General features: G+C 40.7%; 1 protein-coding gene across 10 annotated transcripts in view; it reads right to left on the bottom strand.

Moving 5' to 3' along the window:
* LOC133414269 (disabled homolog 2-interacting protein-like) overlaps nucleotides 1–24280 on the bottom strand; it is a 95023-nt gene that overhangs the window by 43763 nt on the left and 26980 nt on the right. For 5 of the 10 annotated variants that reach the window (XM_061699561.1, XM_061699563.1, XM_061699566.1 and 2 more), the window contains 2 exons: nucleotides 10587–10714; nucleotides 2058–2176 (listed from right to left, as the gene is read on the bottom strand). In XM_061699561.1, coding sequence (XP_061555545.1) covers nucleotides 2058–2176; nucleotides 10587–10714 — 247 coding nt within the window. Of the gene's footprint in view, nucleotides 1–2057; nucleotides 2177–3263; nucleotides 3423–10586; nucleotides 10715–18046; nucleotides 20510–21054; nucleotides 21582–24280 lie in introns of those variants that run through there. The other 5 variants (XM_061699564.1, XM_061699565.1, XM_061699568.1 and 2 more) reach the window with 5 other exon arrangements.

The following is a 24280-nucleotide window of genomic DNA, read 5'->3' as shown; positions in this document are numbered from 1 at the left end:
ATTATCGAGGAAAAGGTTGGATATTTTGTACAATTTTGAGAAAAGGGTACATATTTTTTAAAAGTTGTAGTCCCCAAAAGTCGTATAATGTGACATTATTTACAGTAGAGAAAAAGTCAAGTTTTTTTCCAAAAAAATATTCTATTTTATAGAAAAACATATGTTCTGGCAAAAAGTTGTATAAGCCATACTCTTGAGGAAAAAAAGTAGTATATTTTTGAGAAAGAAAATTTTGTTTTACACTTGCATGACAGCTAAGAATGTTTTCCGATATTGTTTGACCCTGGATTTTCATCCTTTCCTTGAGTGTGTGTTAATGTGTGTGTTGTGTTGTGTTATGCTAAATATAGAAATGGCCAGCGAGTGTCCAGCCTCTGATTATCATGGATGAATATTTCATTTTCGGAGTCCAGCTGCTTCTGCTCATCTTTAGCTCGCTCCCTCGAGTCGAGAAAAAAAAACACACACCCAAGGCCAAGACGATACATGGCGGAGTCGGGGTGGGGGTGGGTGGGTGTTGTTTGTATGAGTAAACATTTCACGTGCAATCAAATAGTACCCTGCGCGTACTGTATCTGCACATAGCAGCAGGCACTTTTTCCCAGGTATGAAATTCCCTCCTTCACTTCTCCCGCATTTCATCATCTACCAGCCCCCCCCCGACGGCTGTGGTTGGCGCCCCGCGGGGTATGCCGAGTCCTCTCGCCGTGTGCCGTGCTCCCATTTTGCAACCGTCCCATTTCCCAGCGTGGGAGAAAGCCTCTCAGGAGTTTCATCATCTCCGTTCCGATCAAAGATTGCAGTGCTGCCGTACACAGTATGTAAGGGAGTGGGCGGTTGCCATAGGTAAAAATTTGCCATGACAGGGTTTTTTCTTTCCGGCAAATTGTAAATAAAGCCCTCTGATTCTTTTTTGAAAGTAACCTAGAAATTATAAGCAACGATGTTTTTCTGCAATCGGCAGCATGCGCCCCGACAGGAATGGAGCAGCAGCTACAACAAAGGTCCTTGATTGTGAAACCAAACACAAAACAAAAAACTGCAATCGTAACTTATCATGACGGACTCATTAACATAAAACAAAATGTGTGCTACACAACGGACTGTACCATAAATAAATAAAATGATGGTGGGTCATTTTATCCCCATTACGTTTCGAAAGGAGCTTTTGAAATGATTATATTTTTAAAAAGGACAGATTTCTTTCAAGAAAATAAAAACATTTTGTTTGACAAAAAATTTAATCTTTTCAGAAAGAAGTCGCATCGTTCCGCAAAATGTCATATTTTCGAAATACAGCTGTATATTTTTGAGGAAAAAGTTTCAGTGAAAAAGTTTAGAAAAAAGTCCTAAGCAGCATTTTTTTCTGCAATCGACAGCATGCACACAATGTCAAATGCCATAGATGGGAAAATAGAAATTAGCATCGATGTTACTGTAATTGTAATTGTTCAAACAACTGCTACTTTACCCACATGGAGCAGCAACAGAGCATTCAGCAATACTTACAGGCATACTATATTTTTTTGTTCTGCTCTGTGCAAATGACTATTACTAGTTAGGGACCTTCTCTGCCTCTTCTTCGTTTTGGTAACTACAGCCCGTCTTCACAGTGCTGCCTGATATGTTGTGGCGCAATGTCATAATACACTGGAGGTGCGTAACTCTAAAGAAGGACTTGCTGTAAACTCATAAGAAAGTTCTTTAACTCACTTCAACGTAGTTCCTTGGCACCGACATGCTACCAGATGGAGGCAAAGCACTACCTTTGTCTAAACGAAGCTCCTTAACTCTCTTGCTGATGTAGTTTAAATCCCCATTATATTTCAAACGCAACCTCAAACTAATGAGCAGCAATTTCTGCAATCTGCAATGCGGACCCTGACAAGAACGAGGCAGCAGAAGTTGACGGGCAGCCCCTGAAACAAAAACTATCTCAGCTCTTGTCGTCCTTATAGGCCCATGAACACAAACCATAAAGAGGACATATACTGTGTTTATAATATGCGCATCCAACAACACTGCAGCTCTCTTGCCTAACTTTGTCACACACTCACCTGTCATTGTCCACGTTCCTGAACCCCGGCAAGATGTGTCTGAAGCTGGAGTTGCGGTCCAGCTTGGGTTGACTCTTGGTGCGCTTGATGGAGCCCTTCAGCCGCCGACTCAGGAAGCCCTGGTGGACAAAAAAAACAACAAGAAAACTGAAAAATCAAAAAGAAAAATCTGCTGTAAGTTCAAAATCAAGCTAAACATTGCTCTTTACTTACATTTGTTCCTGTCAATATTGTTATGCACATGTGCATTAGCTATTCGTCGGGCTATGCTTGGTATTTGTGAATTTATTTCATAAACTCTGACTGTGGCTTGTGTTTTAAACGGGTAACGTACTCGGGTTTCTTTTTATGCTAAAAACGAGAGCCCAATTGACCTGTGAGTCATTGCTGCTGCATTTAAATCAAATAGCCTACAGAGCTGACTGTATCAGAGATGTGCAGTTGAGTAATTGCACTACACCGACCATTAATAAGAAATCAGCGGTTACTGTATATACAACATTATTAATACCTATTTTGGTATCGAGGAAAACACAAAAGTGGTTTAGATCTAGGGAGCAATAACAGTTGCTGTAAATTTTCACCTGGACTAAATGTGTGTGTCATCTGCAAATAAGATGAATTTAAGTAATTGTGATGTCTTGCATATATCATTGATGTACATCATAAACAATTTCAGACCCAGATTAAAGACAACACTCACTTTTAAACCCACACATTCCCTTAAACATCAAGAAAAAGTTGGCACACCCCATTTCCAGCTCTGGAAAGCCTACTTACCGCCAGTAAAAGCATCTTATTTAATCACGTAAACATGAAACTTTGAAGCTACGCACTCACTTAAACATCAAGACAAAGCTGGCGCTCCCCATTTCCACCTCCCCCACAAAAAAGCTTATTCATAGCCAGTAAAAGCATTATGTTGAATCATGCCAACATGACATTCACTTTCAAAGCCATACACCCTCTTTAGGATTTCACACCCCCTTTCCCCCCCACACACCATCAAAAAAGCCAGTTTATAGCCAATAAAGAAACCATATTTAATCATTAAAACATGATATTTACTTTTTTAAAGCTACGCACCCCCTATAACATTCTGACACAGGTAAATGTGTCCTGTTTAACCATGCAAACATGACATTTACTTTTAACCCCATGCAGCGCCTTCAGCATCTCGACAGTTGGCGCACCCTCTCCACTCACCTTTTATGAGCCCACTACTTCACATTCCAGCTGGTAAAGCTAGGACAAGGTTAAAAAGGTTACCTGTACCTAAAGCGGCACAACGCTAGTAACCATCTCCCTTATTCAACAATTACATGTTGTGGTTCCCGGCAAATGACATCATGCTCTCGCTGTCACTGGTTACTATTCAAACACAGTAAGCAGGCGCTAATTCACCGGATTCATGCCTTCCGTTCAGGCTACCCCCCCCCCCCCCTCTTCTTTGTCTGAATGTGTTTACTTTCACCCTGGCGAACATCTGCAATCACGCTCCCCAAGCGCCCCGTCGCCATGGCAACTGTCGGCTGGCATTTGGAGCGAGAAGAATATTAAGAAAAAAGAAAACCTGTCAGGATGCTTGCTGCCAGTGTTATCCGAGACACGAGGCTGCTCGTATTTGGCAAGAGAAGCGTGTGGGGGGGGGGGGGGGGGGGGGGGGGGGTTTGAATGAGGAGGAGGATTGCGGAGTGCTTAGTGATGCCAGCGCTAATTAAATGTAGCACGTTTATGTAACCATGCGCAACTGATGACTATTTTTGTTGTGAAGAAGATCAACGCACCTATCTCTATATTTGATTGTCCCCCCCCCCCCAAATGAAAACTTTTAAGGTTAAAAACAAAGAAAACTCAGCAAATTTCATTGGAATGTGATGCAGTGCACGATAGCCAAGATTGGTGAGGTAGCTGCGGTTAGCACTTTTAACCAACGCTAAACTATTACGCTATAAAGCAACAGACGTTATGTTTTTTTAGCCTGAGTTTCTGTTTAACATTTAACCAGCATTAACAATAAGCACTGACAATGCGCAATAGCCAAGACTGGCAAAGTAGCTGGGATGAGCTAGCTTCAGCGATGCTGAACTAAATGCTAAAAAAACGACAGATTTTTTTGTTGTTGTTGCTTGTGTTTCTGTTAATTATGTGACTAGCATTAACAATAAGCACCCACAATGAATGATAGCCAAGATTAGCAAGGTAGCTGAGGTCCTTCCTTCCTTCCTTCCTTAGTGATGCTAAGCTAAAATGCTAAAAAGCAACAGGTTTTTTCACCTGTGTTTCTGATGCTAAACTAAGTGCTAAAAAGCGACAGAGGTTTTTTTTGCCTGTGCTTCTATTAATTATTTTACCAGCATTAACGATAAGCAAACACAATGAATGATAGCCAAGATTAGTAAAATAGCTAGGGTTACCCATCTTCAGCGATGCTAAGCTAAATGCTAAAAACTGACAGACATTTTTTTCCTCACCTGCCTTTTTATGTTTATTATGTTACCAGCATTTCTGATAAAAATTCACAAAATTTAGAGGCATGTGATTGCCACTGGACATCAACGTGCAAGATGTTCAATGACAGAGGGGTAGCTATGGTTAGCAGTCACTACAGCTGAAAACCAGTATTTGCGATAAAAAACTTTTCATTGGACAGAAAGAGGGCCAAGAATGGTGCAATAGCTGCAGTTAGCTGTCTTTAGCGATGTTAAGCTAAATGCTAAAATACAACAGCTTATATTGCCCCTGCATTTTCTGCTTATTATAATACCAGTATAGTTGAAGGTTTATAATTACCTTAACATCTATGCCCATTTTTTCCTGTAGTTTCCCATTTCTTGGCAGCTAGATAGTGACAATAGGCGAGAAGGAAATGTGTTTAAAGCGCATGGCAGGCGTCAAACAAAATGAAAATAAATTATACACCATATGAATTTTTCTTAATATGGTCTCTACTTTGCGGCAAAATAATAATAATTAAAAAACGACCATATGATGACTTGCAATTCAAACAACTCTTAAGTAGGGGCACTTGTATGTCAAGGTACCACTGTACTAGTAATAAGTAAATGCAAAAAATTTGCATTTATCTAATTTTGGGCTGAGCATCAACCACCACTACCTCATCAATTTTGCTTTTTTTTTTTTTTTTTTTTTTTTTGTCCGGATGTGAAAGAGATCTTCAGTCGACTGCTGAGTCTTGTTTGGTCTCACCGCTGCCTTGTTTTGTCTCTGCTCACCCTCCTGCTGACATGTTTGCCGCTTCTATTGTTCTGTGGCGTCCTCGCATTTTCGTGTTTTTTACAGGGTAGTCAAACGACCTACTGCCGTCACAGTCGGCCCATTAAAGCACCTGTGTAATTAGCCGCCAGAGATGGATAGGTCGCCCTGGGCTTTGGAAGGTAATTGGAGAGCAACTTTAAGACAGGCACACCAACACGGGCGCGCCTTTTGTTTGCCGTGACAAGTACCTGTCGCCAGGAAACGCCTCGTCTACGCTAAGGAACCCCAAAACCAGCGACTAAATACTGAATCTGTGCGAATTCACATAGTCATATTTTTTTTTCTATCCTCAGCTATTTGCAAAAACCTCACCTGTTCCTATATTATTGTGCTATTTCAGTGACATTTCCACAAGTAACATTCACTCACCAAGCCATGCAACACATTCCATGTCCTAATGGGGTTGGCGCACCCTCTGTCCCCTACACAGTTGACTAGTTGAACCAACTAGTCGACTCGCCATTTCAGACAGGCTCTTAAAACATTTGGAAAAGATCAGAAGTTCATAATCGTATAAGAGAATTATTATGATGGTATATTTGGGCCGGTAAGAATTGAACATATGTTAGGTTAACAGACTAGTTGACTTGTCGCCTTTACTACTACTCTTACTACTACTTAAAATTTGAAGTCAACTGACTAATCGCTAGCCTTCATACATCCTCGCAAGTCAGAGAGTACAAAAAAAAGCTAGTGATGCTTGAGATTAGCGCTCGCCGCTAGTCTTAAAAGATTAACACCAGCGGTACCTCAGGACTGGCGTCCTCATTTTGTACCAAGTGAAACTCCCATCTTTGCCGCCAAAATGTTACGTCTAATAATGCGTGGGTAACAACTGTGTGTTAGCAAGAACATGTTGATCATGTTGTTTGCTACAACACGCACCAACATAGTGACGCTTGTGTCACTTGATGACACTAATCAGTCTATACAGCCGCATGGATGCTTTCAAGCGAGTAGAAATATTTTGCAAAGAATGAGAGCACTGGCAAGTGTCTCTTCAAATACAATAAAAGCACAACGGAAATAGAAACATTTCTTGAATTTTTTGGAGCCTGCTTACCAAGCTTCCCGTCTTAAAACACACTTAAAATGAGACCGGCAAGTATGTTGAAGAGAAAAAAATGCGTAGAGCTCCCACTAATTATAACAAATACATGCAGCGTTTTATTAATTATTTGTTTTTATCTGATATCTATGCCTTGCTGTCGAAATAGCTTTACTTGAAACCGGTCTGACCGTGGCACAAAAAGGTTTGGGGACCGCTGTGGTGTGCTGCAAAAATATCAGTGATGTCATCGTTTAATCGCCTGAGACTCCAACTGTCATCACATTATAGTCGAATATAAAAGGTTTGTTGTCGTTCAACCCCTACTGCAAAAACCCTAAAATAAACACCTGTTTATAATTTGGTTTGAATCATGCAAACATGAAATTTTACACAGGATTCCTTTTTTTGTTCCTTTTGCTAGATGGCGAGAAGCGTGTAAAAAGTATCTTGAGAGAATGGATCACAACTGTGTTATTTATTTCCCATCGGCCTGTCGCCTATCCTCTATCTTTCAATCAGTCCAATGACGCTTACTTTAACCTACATTAGTGCAAGGTGCATTGGATTTGCTTCCGTCAACCGGCTGAAACGACGGGAGAAAAATACATCTGCCGAGGGGAAGTAAAAGAGAGAAGTGTGCTGAGAAAATGTACAAGAAACAGATGGAAAAGGACAGAAATAGAAACAAGTGGCCTGGGGAAGAAAAAATATGTATTGAGAAAATGACTGCTCGTTGAAGCAGAAGGAATGGAGCCAACAGGTATTTTAAAAAAGAAAAGCATCCTTTAAAACCAGAAAGACTGCATCAACGCTACAACAGCGAATGCAGTAATACTGATAATTAAAAGATGTGTGTAATGTTGAGAAAATAAGGCAAAAAGTCTGTTTGAATTTCCAAATGAACATACTCCAAACAAGTCATATGCTGCCTCCTACTGGCACGGAGTACCGCATCTCCTGCAAAGTGTCGATGCTGCAATGATGAATGCAGTAATAGCGATAAATCAGATTTGCGAAGTGATGAAAAAATATGGCAAAAACAACAACAATAAAACAAACTGACCAGACGAACATACGCCAAACTAGTCATATGCTGCCCCCTACTGGCGTGGAGTACCGCATCTCCCGCAAAGTGTCGATGCTGCAATGATGAATGCAGTAATAGCGATAAATCAGAGATTTGCGAAATGATGACAAAATATGGCAAAAAACAACAACAATAAAACAAACTGACCAGACGAACATACGCCAAACTAGTCATATGCTGCCCCCTAATGGCTTGTATAGCACATCACCCGCAACGAGTCAATGCTACAATGACGAATACAGTAAATCGAGTAGAGAGGAGAAATATTTTGCAAAAAATTACACCATTAGCAAGTCTCTCTTCAGATACAATAAAAGCACAAGTGAAATGCAGTAATACCAATAAAACAGGAGTATGCAAAATGATGACAATGTATGTGTGTAAAAAAACAAACAAACAAAAAAAAACAATGACAGTTCCCGACTAAGTAATGCCACAATAGTCATAAGTTAGGATTTTTTGATGTATTAAATGTCTGTGTTTATACAAAAAATTCAAGGAAATCATCACATTTTGTAAAAAACCAAAAAAAATAAAAAGGCAAGTTGGCAAAATAGTCATGTTATTTTGGTGAAAAAATTAAACAGCAACACATCCAAAGTTAATGATTTTTATATAGAAAGAATTTTGCATTATATTTTATTTTCGAGAAAAACAAAGTCTGGAATGATATGGTTATACTTTCGTAACAAAATAGGTTGGGGGTTTGACATACGTGGTTGTTGTCGGACACTAATCGGCAACTGTCCATGATTTATTTATTTTTAATCCGCAATCGGGAACCAGAACTTTGAAGACAGTGGAGGAGTTTGAGTCCCGCCTCCTTTCCGGGCGTCGTCTCTACCAAACAAGGTCACGGAAAAACATTTTGACAGATTTAGCTCAAAAGCACTTTAGATGTTGCGGCTGATTCTTCCACGAAGAGAGACAGCATCAAGAGGTCTTTTATTTTATTTATTTTTTAAACCATTAGCTAAAAGCAGGAATGTGCACCAAAGGTATCTCATTATTCCGACCTCCAGCATAAGATTTCAAAGGGTTTGCAAAGATGGATAAGAATATGGGGAGATGTATTCATTAGTTATCATCAGCATTATTTTGTCAGCTTTATTTTGTCAGCTTTATTTTGTCAGCATGAATGCAGCGTTTTTGAAAAAGTCGACAAGAAGTCATAAACAGCTGTTGGACCAAAGCAAGATTCACATTTACTTTCTTACACCATGGGTCATGGTTCAATGTTTAAATAATAAAAAAAAAATAAAAAAAAGCTAGGCAATTTTACATCGCGCATCTTTCAAGGATACCCACGTCCAGTTGGTGCTTATTTTGGGTGAATACCCAAGTAGTAATTTATTCAAGTATGAGACCTGGAATTCACCCAAAATGGCTGCTTCGTACCAAAATGGCCGACTTCCTTTTCAGTTTTGGGCATGGCTCTTTGAGAGTTTCTCATGCGTCCTGTTATAGTAAATTTTGGGCTGAACGATGAAACTGGTATCAGGGGCAAAACATTTTTCTAACTTTCCAGTGGGCGCTACTGAGTAAATTTCGTCGTAAAAAATACTTCAACATTAGTGACTTTTCAGGCATGATAGAGGCCCCAAAAGGCAATAAATTCATCAAAGATGAATAATATGTGGGGATAGGGACTGAGCCTTGCCGTGAATAGCAAAAAGTCACGAGTAAGTGATGGCCCCCCCCACTGAAAAAGTTTTTGTAATTGCCTCTAGATGCCACAAAATGGTGGCAGAGCACTTAAAATCACAAAACGATCACAAAAAAGGGGTTGTATTATGTGTAACGTAGTTCAAATGTTCAGTGGTAAGGTACAGAGTTTAAGAACACAAACTGTTATTACGTTTGGATTTATTTATTTACTGTTGGCTGTAACAACACAAAGAATCAACTAAATGCATCTAGCATGTACACAAACATGAACCCATGTCACATAAATGACTGTGTTCAGCTGTTAAATTATTTAACACAAACAAACCACCTTCACATGAGGATCATCAAAAGTACTAGCTAGCATACGAGCCTAAATAACAAAACAATGCCAGGCATGAAGTTTTATTTATAAAAAATAAAATAAAATAAATTAATACAAAAAAATCAAAAAAAAAATCACATTTTTAATGAATTTAAATATGTTTTTTTTAAACCTCAAAATGGGTCAATTTGACACACTACGCTACTGCATACACTCTCCAGTGTTTATACGTCACCTTTGCTGCACCTCGCCGCTCGTTTCTTATTGATGCAAATACCAGCCGCTAATTGCTAATTAGCTTTAAATTGATGACTCATCACTGAATTTTCCGCCCAATTAACCCCTTGTTTGTCTATGGAATTAAACGTGACACTTTGCATATTACACTGGGATAATAACGATAAACACTGTGCGTGCGCGCGTGTGTGTATGTGTTGTACATTGACCAATGTGCTCGCTTGAACCGGCTTTGATGTCACGCGGGGAGAAATGAAAGCGAAATCGAACTTGCACGGACACGCTCAAACCCAAACCTTCAGTGACGAACATCAAAAAGCTGCGTTTCAACTTCATCAAAGCCAGTCGAGACCACATTACGTCCATCTGGATACCAGACTGAGATTCCCCTTGATGGAGGGGAGAGGTGGCAAAAGTACCCACACTCTGTAATGAAGTACAGATAGGTGGGTTTAAAAAGGGACCCTGGTAAAAGGAGACGTACCGATTCAACTCGCAAGTGAAAGAAAAAAAAAGTCTGAAATGTATTTCAGATCGTTATGTTAAAAAGACTGGTTGGGGAAAAGTAGACGTGCTGATTCAACTCCTGATTAAAAGTAAAAAAACTGAAGACTGAAATGTACTCAAATACAAACGTAACAATAAATATTTACTGTCACTAATATACAATACAGTGTCATCATCGCTATTTGTTCCGCCAAAAATCCACAAGCAACTGTTGCCCCCCCTAAAAGAAAAAGTTTAAAATTGTAGATGCCACAAGATGGCAGCAAATCATTACTGATTTATTAGACAGGGCTATGGCCTGACTCCATGACGCCATTGCTTCTCACAGCTGGACAACAAAAATAACAACCACAACAACAACAACAAAAACAGACTCACAGTACTCACGGTGACTCTGAATGGTGTAGTGGCTGCGGCGGCGGACGTGGCCTCCATGGTGGGCGGAGTTTTGTCCGTTGGGCTGCCGGGCATGCTGCGTCGGCGCCCGGACCTCTCTGGAGGAGACTCTGCAAAAGAAAACCCCCCCAAAAAACACATTTGTTTACATTGAACATCTTTATACTGCATCTGAATCCGTAATCGTAAAAATGCTTTGATATTATGCAATTATATTTTAATGTTGGTAATTGTTTTTCTTTTATGTAATATTTTTTAGAGGTGTTACTGGGTGTAAAAAGTTTCAGAGCCACTGATATAGGCAATTATAAACATTTTGGTTGGGGCATCAACAACTCGTAGGGATTTGCTGTCCACCAATGTACGTGTTTTGTGTTGTTTTTGACAAGCAAGATTGCAAGGTTTCAGGACCCGTCAGCGCCTGTTAGCCTGCGCCGAATTAGCGGTCTGCTGTTTAACGGGCCTGTTGACGGCACAAGCGGCGGGGCATAAATTGGCTCGGCAGACGGAGGAATTGCGGCTTCTGGCTGCGTAGCGTGCCGCCTTCCGTCGCGAAAACGCCCAACCCGCTGCCCGCTGTCAACATAAAGACCAAAGCAAACACGAGACGGAACAGATTTACTCTCCCACCACACCATTTCAGATCTCTTTTTTTTCCCACAAAGGCCATCTGGATCCAGGAGTGTCTGCTACTGTAAAATGTTTTTTTCTTAATTTAATTGAGACAACATGCTCACTAGCACCAAAGACATTTAATGGGCTAGTGTAAAAGCACAACACAACACAAATAACTGTTAAACCACTCTGTTCCAAACTTTGCTGCCATGCTACATCTACCAAGTTTCAAATCCTTCATAGCGTTCACCATCTGTCTAGTATAGTTACAAAAGCACTAAGATGAGTTTTCGTTGAAGTACCTGTGGCATGGTAAAACTAGTCCAAAATGGCTGATTCAAACCAACATGGCAGACGTCCTCTGTCTTGTTGGTCATGGCTTCTTGAGGCTTTTTTGTAGGTATACTCAGGATAGAGATTTCTACCAAATTTCATGATGCTCAGTCAAACTGGTTTCGGGGGCAGAATTGTGAAAGAATGTTGCTTCTCACTGCCTTGTGTAGCGTGTCTTGGGCCAATGGGAAACAATCAATTACAGAGCCATACAACTGCAGTTATAGAACCTCGTTGCAACATTGGAGACAAGAGGACACTTTTCTTTTTTTAATTAACGGAAAACCTCCAATACCGACAATGCTTTGAGGATACACATATCCACAAAGACACTATTGTTGTTCAACACATGCTTCCACCATCTGCCTGCAAATGGACAAAAACGCTTCCTCCTACATGGTGCTATCTATCTAGCTATCCAGCTAGCTAGCCGAATAATTTTTTTGTTCAAAAAAAAAATAAAAAATTCACATAAGTACATGTCCGATTGAATGTGCGGTATAGCGATCAATAAAAAAAAAAAAAAACTAAGATAAAAAAATGTATTACATGTGATGGAAAAATAGATAAAACTGTTGTAAGCATCCCAATTTGATTTTTTTTTCATCACCTGCCAGTACACAATTAAAAATAATATACAATAAAACAATATACTGTACATAAATTGTAAAAATTGCACAAAATAAAAAAGGTAATTTTTTGGGTGGGATTTACGACCCCAATTCCAATGAAGTTGGGACGTTGTGTTAAACAAATAAAAACAAAATACAATGATTTGCAAATCATCTTCGACGTATATATTTAATTGAATACAGTGTATTCAATACAATACAAAGACAAGATATTTAATGTTCAAACTGATAAACTTTATTGTTTTTAGCAAATAATCATTTTAGATTAGAATTTTATGGCTGCAACACGTTCCAAAAAAGCTGGGACAGGTGGCAAAAAAGACTGAGAAAGTTGACGAATGCTCATCAAAAAACCATTTGGAACATCCCATAGGTGAACAGGCTAATTGGGAACGCGTGGGTGCCATGATTGGGTAGAAAAGGAGCATCCCTGAATTGCTCAGTCATTCACAAGCAAAGAAGGGGCGAGGTTTTTGTAACATGGCAATGTACAGCTGATGTCTCATTTCAAATTGGTACATTTCTTCATTTTGATGAAATCAAATGTAAGGTAGTCAAGAAGCTTGCGTAGCCGTATTATTCATATTATTCAAAAGTGCCGCATTCCAAATGAAACGGACAAGAAGAAGAGCGGGTTGGCCCCCATCAGCTACTTGACCACGCAGTCCACACCGCCTCCTCCTTTCCCCCCGGCTTCCTTCCTTCCATTAACATTCACTAATATAGGTCACGCCGCACATTTCCTGTGTGGAACGCTGCACCGAGCGCCGGTTAATCCCGTCGAGGCTGGGCCGACACGGGGCATTGCCGTGCGCAAACGAGCGTAGACGGTAAAGGTTGAGGGCCGCGAACGAGTCTCCCCTGAAAACAAAAACAAAAAAGCAACCCGTGCAGGCAGGTCTCGACACATCTCAAACTTTTTTACATGACAGGAAGTTGTTAGCGTGACATTGTCGGCGCGCTTTCGCCCGAAATTATGAGCCATGGCGTCATTTTATTTCTTCCAGAACGGAGCCGTGATGGAGCCGGAACGCTGCTGTTGTGAACGAGTTTGTCTGTATTTAACAGGGGTGGGAAGTAACAGAATACAAACACTTTGTTACTGTACTTAAGTAGATTTTGGAGGCAGAGAAGGTCCCAATCTAAACTCCACTAATAGTCATTCCCACAGACCACAGAGAATATATACCTGTGAGTATTATTGTATGCTCTGTTTGTATGTGTTGCTCCTTGGTTTGTGTTAAAGTAGCATTTGTTGAAGGTTTATAATGACCGTAACATCTATGCTAATTTTTTCAAATGTGTTTTGCATTATATGTTAGCATTAACCTAACTGTTGTGAAAGGAAATAATTATATGCTTTTGTTGAACACTTTGGTGCTCAAATATACAATTTGTGATGCTCTTTTGTCTTATGTGTCGGTTTTGTGTGTTTGAAGAAGTTCAACTGTGTTTAAAGAATGTGGGGGGACACACAAACAATCTGGGAAAAAAAAGTGTTTTTACACGGTCTCTTCATATCGTCGATTTTGACCCATCATGGTTGGGTCTGGAACGTATTCCCCCGCAACAGATGTGGGTTCACTGTAGTACCAAAACTAAGTCGATTCACTCCTATCAGTGTTTTAGCTCGCCAACAATCTCGCTTTTTAGGACCTGAGGCAAATATTTGTCACTTTTGTAGACAACTGCCTCGCTATTTGCCGCTTTTAGCCGACAACAGCTGCCCCCATTTCACGGGAAAAGCAAAAGGATAATGCCGACATAAAAGGTAAAGTAACGGCAAATGACCGCAAAATGTCGAAGCGGAAGTGCGGTAGTAGGACAGCTGGACTATATATGTATATCGTTAATGCAAAAAAAGGTGTGAAAATAATAAACAGCAGAGAGTCTGACTGGGGTTTCTTCGCAATGACAAGAAGACGACACCCTCAGGGCTGAAAAAATAAAAATATTCTCCAAACAGAATGAGGAGTCTTGTGTTATGACAGGAACACAGACAGGCACACTTTGAAGTCGTCTGACATCTATGTTAAAAAAGATCTTAAAATAGACACTCGGCTTATTTCTTGGATTTTTGGAAACATTTTCATGGCTGAAGTGATCCCACAGGCTTGTACACCTTCATCAGATAACCGCAAAAAAAAAAGGTGACTGTATGTATGATATCGTTTTTTTGCCACAGCTTGGAGTTCAACCAAAATTCTTCCGGAAAAATAGTCCTCAAAATTTAAACTCAGTGGTTGAAACTTTTTCAATTTCACAAGCAAGAACAAAACTTGAAGTATTCAGTTTCAGTCAGAAAATGCCTTCCTGCATGCCCTCACCATTAGTTTTATCCATCCATCCATCCATTTTCTGAGCCGCTTCTCCTCACTAGGGTCGCGGGCGTGCTGGAGGCTATCCCAGCTCTCATCGGGCAGGAGGCGGGGTACACCCTGAACTGGTTGCCAGCCAATCGCAGGGCACTAGTTTTACTTTATTTGAATTTTATTTTGTTTTATAATGCAGTGTTTGACGTCTCTCGCATGGATTTACAACAGTACAACTAAGTCATAGCCAGTAGCTATGAGTCATCATGGAAATGATCCCACATGTTAGTTTTGATTCAGAAGGTCTGGTGAGCCCCCTGCATCGGTTATCCAGAACCGCTACAGCAAAAAAAGATTTGCAGCTGTTTTTTGTTTTGTGAGCCCTTACCATCCCCCTAGCCCTAAAACCTACCCCAACACCAAACCGAAACCCTAATCTTAACCCTACTCCTAATTTACCCTGCCCTTAACTCATTCATTAAAGGTTTATGATTACAGTAGGGTTACCCCAAACCTCTCGTTTTAACCTTAATCCTATCCCAACCGCTAACCCCACTCTTCCCAAAATCCCTTCACCTTCATTTTAGTTTTATGATTCAGTGTTTGAGAAGTGTGAGTTGACAAAAAATAACATATTTTCAGATCAGTCTGTCTGACAGAATGACTTGAGCAACTGTCAAAAACTTTGGGGCGTTGTTTAGATCCTCTGCAGGCCAACGAGACGTGCAGTCGGAAAAAAAATAAAGAAATCACACGGCTGTCAGCAAGATTCTGTTTCCTCCCCCACCCTTCAGGTGCGAGACGACCCGCCTCGATGGGCTTGCGCGGCGTCTCTTGAATTTAAATGCATTGCGTTAATGTCAATCACGGAACAATGCAATGCGAGGCAATTTAGACTCGTCAGAAGAGCGGTCTGATTAGTGAGTCATCGCTTGAACAGTGATCCGTGTAATAGAGGTCACGAGACACATAGCGCAGATTTCGGGCCCACTTTTATCAAGCTTTATGGCTCACTGCAAAAACAAAAAATACAGATGCTCGTGTGTGTGTGTGTGAGAAAGGAAACAACAGGATTTCTTTGTGTGCACAACGACATAATGTGCTGCACTCTTGACCCCCGAGATGTAGTATTTACTCAAGGCAATAGGCTGATAAAAAGGTGCACAGACTCACTTCATGTGAAGGCGTTCTCAACTGAAACGCAGCAAACTCAATATGACTCGCCTCACTGACTCGAGTTAGCGGACACACCGAAAACACTGCGGACTCAGATGATTTTGTCCATTGAGTCGAGTTGGCAGACACTGAAAACACTGCAGACTCAGGTGATTCAGTTGTATCCGGCTCACTGACCCGATTTAGGAGACTCACCTGAAACACCACAGAATCAGATGGTAAACTGGCTTACCTGAGTGAATTTACAACTAATACATAAGACTCAGATAATTCTGTCCACCCACTCATGCCATAGTGGACTTCTGTTGCCAGCCCAAAAAAAGTATGCTTTTCATCAGGCAGTAGCATTCTTTTGAGTGCTGGAGGAAGAAGAAGTGGTGGATGTTAGGCAGAGGAAGTTCATGTTTATGTGGAATCTGTCGTGATTTACCAGCGACTCTGCACTCTGTCCCTTTAAAATAGCGCTGCCTCGCTCTACTATGTAATCTGAGTCCATATTTATGGCTTACAGGCGGGATTAGCCTGCACCTGTTGCCGTTATTGCAGTCTTATTGCAATGCTCAGAAGTAGCACTGAGTCATCTGGACTGTCTCCATCGTTTACCCAAGGCAAGAGGGCCGAGCCAGCAGGGAAGGATGGTAGGTTGAAGTTCTTGGTTCGCTGACTCAAGTTAACGGACTCAAGTAACTATCATATTGTTTCATTTGTTCGAGCTAGAGGACTCACCTAAAAAAACATAGACTCAGATAATTTGGTTGTATTGGTTGACCGTCTCGAGTTAGCAGACTCAGATAATCCAGTTGTAATGGTTCACTGTATCGAAGTAAGGGACTCACCGGAAACAACACCAACTCAAGCTAACCAGAAAGACGGCGGACTCAGATGATTCATTGCATTGGTTTGCTGACTTAAGGTAGCGGTATCACCAGTAAAACAATGGACTCAGATGATTCGGTTGTATCGGTTGACTAACTCCAGTTAACGGGCTCGGATTGATTCCATTGTATCGGTTCACTACTGCCTTGAGTTAGTGGACTCAGTGGATGGACGGTAGACTCAGATGATTCGGTTGCATCAGTTTACTGAATTAGCCTACTGAGATGTTCACATGTAATGGTTAACTGACTCGAGTTATTAGGCTCAACATGATCAACCTGTATCGGTTCAGTGAGTTTGCTGACTGAGATGATTAGGTTATATCGGTTGACTCGAGCTAGAGGACTCACTGGAAACACTGCGGACTCAAGACGGTTTAGGTGTATCGCTTCATGGGATCAAATTAACATACTCATTGGAAGCACTTGAATTCAGGTATTTGATTTTTATCGGTTGACCGAGTCGCGTTAAGGGACTCACGGAAACACAGGATTCAAAAATACAAGTCACAAAACCTCTGGGAATGCGTTTGAAAACCAACAAACAGAAATGTTTTTGAAGCAAGCAGTAGCTGCACAGTTGGCACTACGCTGAGAGGAAACCGGTTTCCATGAAAACAGCTAAAGGCGATCTTGTATGGTTTCTCGTCTTCGACTACATAATGTTCTCCCTTCCTGGGAATCCGCCCTTGCTGGGGAGCAAAATAAGTTTGACTAAAACACAAAGATACTTGGGTCAAATTAATGCGTTTCTTTGGGGGATTTGGAAAGTCTGCCAGACTGCAAGCTTTACATTTGAAAAGATTCAATTGTTTGAAGGCTTATCATAATTGCCAAGATACCAGGCAGTTTTTGTGTTAGTGCATTTCACTTCAAGTATTTTTCCCTTTAAAAATGTAGACATTATGACTTATTGAGATTTTATTTCTGGTCTTGACTAAGTTTTGCTTCATATATGAAATATATACAATGCAAAAGTTTTAAAACATCAGTGGACATTTTTGAGGATAGCTGTTTACTTGTTTGACGAGATCTTCAAATCGGTCAAATTTTCCTGTTCAATTAATTGATAATTTGCTTAAATTATCTATCTATCTATCTATCTATCTATCTATCTATCTATCTATCTATCTATCGGGAATTATAGTTTATGATTATTTTAACTAGTTTTAAGACTTTAGTGGTAATTTTTTTTAGGCTGGCTGTGTTTACATGTTTTAAAAGAATCTTGCCAATTTGAACTTTCCTGTTCTATTGGCGGATAACTTTGCTCAAATTAGTAAGAGATTCCAAATTGAAAGACTTTTTGTTGTTTTTCAGGCCCAGTTTTTCCAGTGTATACACAGTGTCATGTGCTATGCAAATATCACCAAACTGGCGAGAGAGAGAGAGAGAGAGAGAGAGAGAGAGAGAGAGAGAGAGAGAGAGAGAGGGGAAACAGAGCCAACTGATAGCAAACTTTCCATCCACACACAAAAAACAACAACACATGGACTCACGTGGCTCCTGAAGGGACAATGAGCATGTTGAGAGGTGCCTGCGAGACGAACCTCTAGATTACCGCTCCAACGGCTGTCTGAGGTCAAGGCAACGTGTGCTCATCCGCAAGTGTGGATACAGATACAGGATACAGACGTGACGCTTTCATCTTTTTACAGAGCCAGCAAAAACTTAGCGACAGCCTTGAGTTTGTACTTTCCGAAGAAAAACTGAATCAAATGTTGTACTGCACTTCTTAATTTGAAGTAGTTCCGACGAATCCTTGGTGGGGTTAATGGCGTTAACCTTGCATTGGGCTGTATCTGAAGTGTAAATACTTGTTACTATACTTAAGATGTTTAAGGTACATCAGTTTAATTTGGTCTGTGACTACACAATACAGTCATGATATGATTAAATGTAAAAAAAAAATTAAGCCCCCCGTTTTTTTACTTCAATTCAATGGACATTGTGCTGCTCTTTCTGGTGTGCGCGCATCTTCCCCACTCTAAATATGGAAAACAGCTTGGCTCTGATTGGTTCATATTACGGTGTCTACTAGCATCCACAAACTTGGGGCGGCCAAGCATTCGTAGCGACGTTGCGTCCTACGAGGTCACTATCATTGTGAAGCACAATTCACCAAGCGTTGGATTGCTGGCCTGCTAATAGGGAGCATGATCTGAAAGGGGACATGGGTGAAAATTAAAAGAGAGGGAAATATTTTGAGGCTATGCTCGTCATCCGCTCCCATTCAATTGAAGTGAACCTGCGCGATGATCATTGGTGGCGACAATGTATTTTTGTAAAACACAACATACGTATACTTATTGAGTGGATTTGTATTTGCTCATTCTGCGTCAGAACCTTTCACACAGAAACAAAAAGCGTGAAAGGGGCTTTAATTGAACGCTGAAAGTCGGCAAATTTGCGGGTCAACTTCGTATCACACAAATGAATGACACTGAAATTCTTTTTAAAGATAGCTTTGACGTGCAGTGTGTTTAGGGCTTCTGATACCACCTCGAAAGCTGGGAAATTTGCGGGTCCATTTTGCAGTACCAGTAGTAGTCACTACCTTTCACACACGACAAAAAAAATAAATAAAAAAGCATTTTAGAGGCAGTGTGAAAGGGGCTTTCATGTGTGGCCCTCAACCCGTCATTCCGCCTCGTGCCTTTCACACAGAACAACAACATGGAAAAAAGCCAGCTTCGATAGCCACCTTCACTCCTCTCCCCGAACAAGTAGGTTGACCCCGAGCTATACTCTGTCAACTGTTGCCACGGCGACCGTGAGCTAGCGTCAGCGCGCGAATGCAAACGCCAAACTGTCATGAACTACGGTGGAGCCAGAAATGAACACTAGTTGCCTTAAATGCATCCAACACTATCAAAATCATCTTAGCGAATGGTAGCTTGGCATCTACTCCATCGGGGATTCTCAACTGGTGGGTAGGGACCCAAAAGTTGGTCGCTGATCCTGTATGGATGGATCCGTGAACAGTTTGTTAAAAATTACATGGGGTCTTCGATTTAAAACAATATTGAAATATCTTTTTTAGTGCACTGTACATACTGTAACGTTATCATACTGTATAGCTATTGCACTATTTGTAACTCATGATCATAGTCATAGCCTGTTCATATCTATAGAAATAGACACTTATGTTGAAATATACTCAAATACCATACCACACTGTATATCGTTAGCCTTATAGCATAACTGCCCAAGTAATTTTTAACTTACTGTTATATATTACAGTATGAAAAACAAAACCAATATGTTTGCTAAAAAAAATAAAAAATAATTTAATGTTTTTTCTTTGTGTAAATTCTCCAGTTCATGGTGATCTGCAAAGGTCCAATTGAAGCGATTGGACTCTCCTTGTTTGTTGAGATTGTTTTTTTTTTTGTTTTTTTGTTTTCTGAAAACATAAAAATATAACTTAAGCGGCTACACTATTGGGGTAACGATGATGCTGTTCAATTATTGCCTATGCACTTTTGGTTGCATGCGATCTGCATTTCGTTGCCCGACACTTGTGACGTGTAATGACAATCAAGTTTAATCTAATCTAATCTAAAATACGATGTGTTGACGTTACGAATTTACAGGCCATGAACGAGTTTGTTCAGTGGTGTAAGAATATGTGGTCATGTGGCTCAGTTAGCGCCGTACTTAAGGTTGTTAATAGATTTGTTTCACATTTATGACCTTGAAGTACTTTTGATACAACTATTTACCGTACTGTAATTATGATTTAACAACTGCATTCGTGTAGGTCAGAGATAGACTGACACATTCCGCTTTAGGGATGAATTTGGGTTATGTCGGCATTGTAAACCAAGGACTCCCTGTCCGGTGAAATATTTAACATGTATCCCAGGTCGTATTTAACTTTTATTTGGAAAATCACTATTTTGGACATTAACGGCTCGCCGAATGATTTGTGGTGAATACGCTGTCTTGTGCCAGCCTAAAAACTGCCATCTTCTGGCAGTCAAAAATTATTCATTTGTTATGATTAGCTAATTTAGCATTTCTGTGAGCCAGTACACAATGTTAGCAAAACTTTGGGTACATGTTGTTTTTGCTTGCTCTTAACGTGATGGGTAACGTGATGTTTCTCTTCTGAGAAAGAGCACTACGTAGGTTTTAATTCATTCACTGCCACTGATAGTTTTTGAAGTCAAATGTTAACTGGGAAGGCTGGCAGTGAATGAGTAAAAGGGAAACTTTTTTGTGTTGTTTTTTTTCATTATGACAAGTTATCAAAATGGCTATTGTATATAATTCTCAGTCAAAAAAAAAATGTCTGTACTTTCAGTGCAGGAGTTTAATCAGTACTTCTACTTTTACCAGTCTTTTTTTTTTTTACACAAGTATCTTACCAGAGTCCTTTTTTTAATACAAGTATCTTTACTCCTACTTAAGTACAGCATATGAATACTTTTGCCACCACTGTCCCAGGGTGACAACAGCTGAGAAGCACTATAGATGTCATTTAATCGATGGCGTTCATTACCCCTGCTTGCAGCCGGCCGGGTTCGACTGCGAGAGCGACTGCGCTGACGCTGCAGTCGAGACTTGCCCAGGAATCTGTAGTAGTAAGACCGTCTGCCGGATCCCTTCCTAGTAATCCCTGCCATCTTTTTGCCACTACTCCAGCGTCTCTGTTACAAGCTCAAGTCCTCTTTAGTGTGAGTAAAAAAATGTTAAAAAAAGTTCTTACAGGAAAGTACTCCTGTGCTCAAACTCCTCCATTGTCCAAACATTCCTCAGAGCAGAGTGAGGAGATTGCAGCTGCTTTGTCCTGCCTGTCCCTGCAGCTCCACCTTTAAAACACTCCCACCCCCCTACTTCCCAAAAAAGAAATAAAAATAAAAGAAGAAAGTTTCCCTGAACGACATCCCAGAAGTTGGGAATACTGCGTGTGTGAGCGTGTATCCTGGCAGGCAGGAAAGCTTCCCTGTGTGGGAGGAAGGAATTTTATCGCAAAAGAAATAAGACCCCAAAAAAGCCAGTGCTCCCTGTTTGATACAACACAGAAAGATCCCATTGTGATGCAGTGAAAGTACATGCAAAACCACTCTCTCTCTGTAATAAAGAGGAAGCGAGTATAAGCGGCAGAGAACCAAAGCAAATAAGCGGAGATAAAGACTTCAAGGGAACAACATGAAATATCAGAAAACAACGTGCTTTTCCGGGTGTGAAGCATAATTGGGTTTGGTTTCAAGATAAAACAGCAGCTGGTGTGTTGTTTGTGGTCACTTTCCAGTCATGTAGGTCATGCTCCTCAACAATGCTTCAATTGATGGCAAAGAGAAGAACAAGTCTGTTTGCTTTGAAAGGAAAAGAAAGCATCTCTCTATCCATGCGAGCAACTAACAGCTAATAATCGTGACCTGGGTTTTAGCCCCTTAACACTGCCTGTTAAATGGAGGAGTTGTCTGCCTTTTTGCCAGGTCACTGTTCTTTGTGTAAGAGAAAGACAAGAAAGAGGAAGGTTGAAGTGGACCAGGTAGTATAGGTAGTAGAAGTGGCTAGGTAGTATTTCCTAAGTAGCATCAGAAGCCCCTTTCATACTGGCCGTCGAAGAGGACTCCAACCCAATTTGCTGTAACTGCGTGTCTGGTACTGATACGGGATCGGTTAGTTGAAGTCGACCAGCAAGTTTGCTGGCTCTGGCTTTGGTGGTTGCATCAGAAGCTCTTTTCACATTGGCCATTGAAGCTGGGTAGGTACTGGCATGAAATGGGTTAGTTGAAGTCGACCTAAGAATTTGCCAGCTTCTGACTATCAGAGCTATAACAGGCGGAGTTATCACCAGCCACGATCCGTGACTCACCGGCCACACCCCTTGGTGTTGAAAGCAATTGTCGCTGTCACGCGGACCTCGCCACTCTTGCGATTGCCTGAATGCACAAAACAGCAATGGCTGTGTCAAAACTGTCTGATCAGACACGGCAATGTCCTAAATATTGCCCCTAAACTATTCTGAAATGTAAAACTCGTTTTTAATCGTGCCCCGCTCGCTAGGCTAACGGCCGCTCCTGATATCAGTCGGGGGTCCACAACTTTACATCCAGTGTGGCGTCTTTGTCTGAGTTATTGTAGCCCACGCGGCCAACAAACCCTCCACTGTTTCGGCCGCCCCCGCTGAGCTTACTTAGCGGCACCATTTGCAGGTAGCGTGGTCATGAAACAAGCCTGCCCTGAAGACACTGTGTATGCTCCTACATTAAAGCAAGCAGATTTTAAACACCTAGACGACAGTGAACCACACATGAAAAGGGAGTTACGGCAAAAGCTGCAGTGATCATAGTTGTTGTGGGAATGACAATGAGCCAACGGATCAACTTTGGACTTTTATTTTTTAAAACCAAAAGCCCGCTAACACTGACTCAACTTTTATGCTATTAAAACATGTCACCCCAGCTTTACTAACGTTGTGAGTTGATTAAAAATAATGCTAATCTAGCTTTTGATAACAACGGAAAAGATTACACCTTACTGTTTGTGTTTTCCCCAAAAATGTTAAGATAGTGGTTTTTAGGCCGGCACAAGACAAAAGTCATTCGCCATGAATCATTTTCATAGGAGAGAAGATCACGCAATTCTCTTAAATAAGTTCATGGATGAGGAATATTTTACTTCTGAATCTGTTGCCGTCGTCGTTACTGCTGCCCGGTTCACGTTCTTTCATGTCACTGCTATTCCTTTTTTGTTTTCCACCTTATATAATCCTAATATCTCAACCCTGTTTGACATTACCTCTTTGTGTTTATGACTTTATTTTGCGAAATCAACATCAGCGAAGCCTGAAAAAAGTGACGGGCCTATTTTGAAAAAACTTGGAAGTAAAAAGTACAGATGTTCCAGTTACATGTGTGTCAGTCAATGAGAGGTCAAGATGAAAATGTCCACAGGTTTGAAGCCACAATGTCAAAAAATGTTAGCTATCTAAATGCGCATCTTTCTACTCAGTAGTGAGTCGTCTGTTTTATTTAAAGGTGCCTCTCGGAGCACAGAAGCACACCATATCAAACTGTAAAATCAAAGGGTTAGAAACATCAATAAAGAAAACAAGATGAGGGAGTAATTCCTTCAGTGATTCCCAAACTTTTAACACCAAGTACTATCTCAAAAATACTTATCTCTTCAAGTACCACCCTAATGGCCAACATTAAAACACAATTATACATTATGCACAGTTGGAACATTAACACTGCGTGTGAATAGAGAAAACCAAAAACTCTACTTAATGACTCAATTCAAATGTATTGCACATAAAAGTTAATACAAATTGTATTGTACTTCAAAGTTAAATGCAACTGAATTGGACATAGGCAGTGATTCTTTTGTTTACTTCTGGAGGGACCCTGCGTTCAGCTATAGCACACTTTGAAAATCACTGCTTTAGCGATTACAGATGCAAAGGAAGCTGTATCGATCCCCAACACCCAGCTCTATTGTCCTCGTATCAATAAGAGGGCCTCGTGCAGAATGTGCTTGCTGTTGTTTATCTAGCCATCGACCGGCCGGAGGTGGACACACAGCCCGCGAGATAAGGAAGCGTCTGTAAATGACGAGAAGTCCTTTTGTTGGAGGGTTCCTCGCAATTTCCAGCAAGCGCGGAATCGGTAACTGCATTTCCTCTATACAGTAACCCCTCGTTTGTCGTGGGGGTCAGGTTTCGGATCATCCGATGCAATAGGTGAAATTTGCCAAGTAGTGACCACATATTTTGG

This window comes from Phycodurus eques, chromosome 15 (assembly GCF_024500275.1).
Source record: "Phycodurus eques isolate BA_2022a chromosome 15, UOR_Pequ_1.1, whole genome shotgun sequence".
In the NCBI taxonomy this organism is placed as follows: Eukaryota; Metazoa; Chordata; class Actinopteri; order Syngnathiformes; family Syngnathidae; genus Phycodurus; species Phycodurus eques.
Note: the sequence above shows the minus strand (reverse complement) of the source record. Positions and strands in the feature narration are given on the sequence as shown.